Source organism: Myotis brandtii, unplaced genomic scaffold, assembly GCF_000412655.1.
Source record: "Myotis brandtii unplaced genomic scaffold, ASM41265v1 scaffold374, whole genome shotgun sequence".
In the NCBI taxonomy this organism is placed as follows: domain Eukaryota; kingdom Metazoa; phylum Chordata; class Mammalia; order Chiroptera; family Vespertilionidae; genus Myotis; species Myotis brandtii.
In genome coordinates, this window is record NW_005364372.1 from 57781 (window position 1) to 63362 (window position 5582).

General features: G+C 36.9%; 1 protein-coding gene across 2 annotated transcripts in view; it reads right to left on the reverse strand.

Annotated features, from left to right (window-relative positions):
* Positions 1–3026: 3026 nt before the first annotated feature.
* MPP6 (membrane protein, palmitoylated 6 (MAGUK p55 subfamily member 6)) overlaps positions 3027–5582 on the reverse strand; it is a 29276-nt gene continuing 26720 nt past the window's right edge. The window contains exons 10-11 of one of the 2 annotated variants that reach the window (XM_005872268.2): positions 4867–4995; positions 3027–3462 (exon numbers count right to left, since the gene is read on the reverse strand). In XM_005872268.2, coding sequence (XP_005872330.1) covers positions 3286–3462; positions 4867–4995 — 306 coding nt within the window. In that variant the 3' untranslated portion in view covers positions 3027–3285. The remainder of the gene's footprint in view (positions 3463–4866; positions 4996–5582) is intronic. The other variant, XM_005872266.2, reaches the window with a different exon arrangement.

Below are 5582 nucleotides of genomic sequence, written 5' to 3' on the forward strand. Positions count from 1 at the left end.
ATAGTGACTTAAACATTTAAAAAATGACCTGCTATCTATATACACAAAATTTCAGGATTGCCTTTTCCGTATTTAGTATAAAGGTTCATTATTAAAAAATTATTGGCTCTCTAGCCTGTGATTTCTGGAAAAATTGAATATTTTTTCAGAAGTTGTAAAAGTGCAATGTTAAGCAGGTCATTATTTTGATCAATTTTCAAACTTTTATGCTCAGTGTTTACCAATTCAAAATAATTGTACCTAATTCCATGGCTATCCACCTTGAAAATCAACTCCAATCATGATCATGACACTTGTTATACATAAAAATAAATACCAATTTAATAAAACTTTAAAGTAAAGATCATTGTTTATTGTTATTAGGATATAATGGTCAAAACAACTAGTATCTGGCCATAATCTATAATGCCACATTATTGTATTTTACTGCTAGTTTGTATTTTCTAATTTGTATTAATTACCAATTTGCTCTTTTAAGGAAAATGTGTCGTCAGCAATTATAAGTAAATTTTGCTAAATTATAGAATTTAGGTTCAAGCTACTTTTGCAGTAGTCATATTGGGTTTATGATAACGATTTTTAGTAAGCAGTGCTCAGCAATTGTATATTTAGAGTTGGCAAGAGTAAATCAAGCCCTGAGGTACTGGATATTTGATATTACCGAAGCATCAAATAGAAATTGAGAATGCACAATCAAGGCATGGCTATAATAAAGGTGAAATTCCACTTATAGCACATCACATATATTCCAGTAATTAGGGTTAAATTTTACTTAACCAGAGACATCAACTCTGGATATTTTTACATTTGAAAGTGAAAAATATATGTATGTCTACTTGTATATAAACAGTCATGCCCTGAATGCGGATACTCGCCTGCCCACAAGGAATCCTCGGGTCGTTAATGTCCAAACAGGAACATCCTATTTCCCGAAAGCATAAACACATGTGTGTGTGCACTGTGACTATTAGCAATCGTTCAACATCACTTCAAACCACTTTCTCTTCAGCAAAGCTAATCATCTTAGCCTTACTCACGGCTGCGGGAGAATCCTGGGCCGCTGGGCCTGCCTGCCCCGAGATCTCTGTGGTTCCTGCAGACTCAGATGGCACTCGAGTTCCAAGTTCAGTGGCTTTATTGAGATACAATGAACTTTTCTAAATGTATTCTCTTCAACTCTGGCTTCTCGGCTGAAATGAACTAAACTGCATCGCTTATTTCATATTAGTAGGGAACTAGTGTGTATTTAATAGTTTCTGATGAGTACCATTTATAATAGAAACAACTCCTTTACATATAGACTATTTTCTAAATAATATGCACTTTATCCCATATGATAAAGCTAAAAATACATATGATGTAAAAATCATCTCTATTTTGCCAAGATGGTTGAAATAATTTGTGGAGAAGCTGTTTGTGCTGCTACAAGGATCCCAAAGCTGTTCACAGACGAAGGCACACAGAGAATGTGGAAATGAAATTCCTCTTAAAACTCACAATGTGTGGGAACACTCAGTCACAGGACCTCACCTCAACACTGTGCTTGGATCCATGTTGCTCGGAGAAGCCAATAATGTGACGTAGATACAGGCGGTTTAAAAGTTACCGAAGATATTAAATGAATGTGATACATTTTGCCACCAATTTCCTATCCTATGGACAAAGAACATGAATTTGTGTTCTGGATATGAAATCCTGGAATTTAAAAATATCTATGGATTTCCACTCTTAAAATACAACAACTTGAGAGTTTTGTTTTATTGTGAAAAGATTTACAACAGTGTGTGTGTACCACTCACCACCTGCATTTCCCCCTCCTCCAGCCCTCCCGCGGGCATTCCATGTGACAGCCCTGGTGACGGAGAACATGCAGCAGCCAGGTACCTGGTGCCTGCCACCAGACAAAGACAACCACCACCGGGTAAGGACCAAACTCTTCAAGTGTGAGGACTTCTATGTGAAAAGCAAGCAGCAATATAAAATACGGATGACTTAGTTCGATGATGAGCCGCATCTCTGAATACTTTTCAGGAAGAAAGTATACCATCCAAAAATCCTAAAGGAACGTATTAACTGAGGTTGATTTGGAAATTTGTATATATTAATGCATCTAGAGGAGAACTGTTTTTTTCCCCTAATCATTAAACAAAAGTGCATTTCCTTACAGAAATGTAAAAAATTTAATACATATCATATAATATATACAATGTATATATTATATAATGTATATGTTATATATAGGTAAAATAGCTGACCATTATTTCCAAATTTTAAAAATCATTGTGATCTGGGTTTTCTACACAACAAATCGAACAGATAACCTTAACGATCACATCATACTTCAAAAAGCACACTGGTTGTTCACAGCCTCAAACTTCAAACTCAAAGGCATCTTTACGCATCACAGAAAAATGCAGAGGCATGATACAGTTGCTGACCACAGCCTAATAAAAACCTGTGTAAGAAGTTCGTTTTTGTCCATTAAATTTTTACCTGTGAAAAAAAATAAACGGCAAGTGTCATTTTGCTGTTTTACAGGAGGCACTCTCTGAGCCCACCCAGCTTGCTTGCTGTGTACATGGTAACTTCACATCAGCCTGTCTTTGCGACAAATGAGAGTGCAAGGTATTGCTCTTCATTTTTTCACTAAAGATAGAAATGAAGGGGGAAAAACCCAATACATCTGTATAAGTCAGAACGGACAGCCATAGATCTCTTGAAATAACAAAGCTATGTAGCATTGAGCAGACTTCTGATGTCAGATTTGGATGGTGGTAGACTTGCTGTAGCACTGACATTCAGGTTCTGCTCCTTTAAGAAATTATATTAGGAAAGAAGGCCAATAACGACTATATTCTAGAGTAACTTCCCCTTCACTTGTTAAATACTGAGCTAAATGGCAACTTTACAAAACTATTTCAAGTATTCATTATCACAGTGAAAATGTGAGACCAAGGTTCGAATGAGTGAGTTGGAAATTCTTGTGATGAAAAAGGCAAGGGCACTAAATCAAAACATATACAAAATGCTTCAACGCATTTCTTTATGTGATATGAATAGATTGTCCATAAAAAGTTAGAAAAATTAAGATAAATTATATATTAGTACCCCTTCCCAGCCACACTGTCTATAAAAATTCAGAAGAGTGTACTGGCATTTCAATCTACGGTAAAAAGGCCTGGCCTTGCAGACATCTTCTCCGTGCACGCGTTTTCCCAGGAGTAAGTTTATTTGCTGTCGTCACTTTCTAAAAGCTGCATTTTAATTGTGAACCTTATTGACCCATCAGTAAACCCAGCTGATGGGGACCCACTGTGGCTCCATTCTCAGGTTCTCTATGGCAGTCTGTAGTTTCTCAAAGGCTTTGTCTAGATTGTCGTTTACGATGATCAAATCAAAATAGTGGTTGTATGCTCTCTGAATTCGTGCACTTTCATCCACTGTTTTCTTCAAGTCAGAGTCCTGTCGAAGAGTTTTAAAAGGAAATGTTTTTATTATAATGTATATTTACTTGCTCAAATAGCAACTCAGAGTGAACATAAGAAATTAGTAGCTTGGATAGTTTTTTTATTGTGATTCTGATATTAATTCTCAAAATCTAATCCATAGAGTGTTAAAAAGACATTACCACCTGTTCCTGTACCCATCTTCCCAGCTGCGTTCATGTTTGTGCTTATGAGTACGCTGTATCTTCTGTTTCATTGACATTAGGATAAGATTCCTAATTTAAAAGACTGCTGACAATAATTTTAGGATGAAATCTAATGGACTCTAGATTATGGAACCCAATTTCTAGTGACTGTTAAGCTCAAAGCTAAATTTGCTGCCTATTTCCAGAAAAGAAAATCTTACAAATGTATTTTTGAAGACTAACTTCACATTATTTTTTTTTGCTAGCATTATTTATATATTATAGAATATTTCTAGTCATTTTAGAATGATGTAGGGGAGTACATAATGGGTTCTGCATGAATAAGAAAAGCTTTTACAAGTGTTTTGAAATTTCACAATTCTACATGTTCTTCAAATACTTATTGAGTTTCTATTAAAGTGTCTACTGTGTTTCATTATTTATGGATATAACAATGAATAGGACAGAGGGGGTTCCTACCCTATAGTGAAGGAGACAGATAAAGGGCAAATAAACACAAGAACTTGTGGAGTTGTAGTAAGTTCTATAAAATAAAAAAATCAGGAACAATGCATTTTAAGAGATCTACTTACAAAGACACTGAGTACATTACTTTTAAACTGAGAACCAAGTGGGAGAAAGAGCATTCCGGGCAGAGAAAACAGCAATGCCAAATCCAAGCAGGAAATGCCTGGATGTGTGAAGAGACCAAAAGACCAGGAGGCACAGAGAGCTACGGGGTGAGGGGAGTAGTAAGTTGAGATGAACACGGAAGAGGTCATGAAGGACCCAGATGCAATGGAGACATCCCTGGATTATGATGGTGGCAAAGGGTATGGAAATGACCCAGACTATTTACCTATGTTGGTGATAAAATCATTAGGATTAGCTGATGGGCTGGATGTGAAAAGTGAGGAAAATGACTGAATGGAGATGCTCTTGGGTTTCTAGCATGAGTTAAGCGGGTGGGTTTAGAAGATGCAGATTTGGGGAGTAGGGATGGAGAGAACATGAGTTTTTTTTTGGGGGGTGGGGGTGGGGGAGGGAAAGCAAATGTTCTACTTTGTACACGTTAAGTTTAAGATGCCTGTGAGGCATCCAAGTAGGTGACTGGTTATGCAAGTCAGAGCTCTGAGGCCCGAGTTATCTATATATAAATTAGGAACCACCAGCATAACAATAGGAAAAGGACAAATTGTAGGAGGAATATTGTTAACCTAAAAAGAAGTGCTCACCGTCAAAAGCTTGGTAGCAATGCCAGCGTCCACCACAGCTTTGTGCATGGCGCACAATGTCTCCAGCTCCGGAGCAGCGATGAAGACAACATAGGGCATGAACTCCGATGTCCTCAGCACCTTAAGGGCCTGTGCAGGAGAACAACCACACACCGACTTACATAGGATTAGAATTTGTGTTGTTTCCCTTTACTTTTCACTAAATAATCAAAGTCTATCTGCCTCTTCCTAAGGATTAAGAATATAATTGAACACTTGCCCCACTTCTATCCTTTGATTCCATACAGTACTTTCCTAAAACAGTGACCCATTAATTGTGTTCTGACCTCTCTACCCTTTGAGCTTCCTGAAGAAAAAAAAAGCATTACATTAATGAAGGACCCAAAAGTCAGCAAGAATGCTGTAAATGTTTTTTTTATGTTAATTATAGAATTCTGCTAATACTGAAAAAGCTAGAAATAATTTCATTGTCTACTAGCTGGAGAGTGGTTACATAAGTTAATATACGTCTATATTATGAAATATTATGCAGCAATTACAAAGAATAAAAAAAAGCTCTACAGCAATCAACATGAAAAGGTCTGCAAGAAACATCCTATCTAATAAAAGAGAAACATGGTAATTAGCCGTACATCTGCTACCCTTCCCATTGGCTAATCAGGGCGATATGCAAATTAACTGCCAGCCAAGATGGCGGCCGGCAGCCATGCACTGAA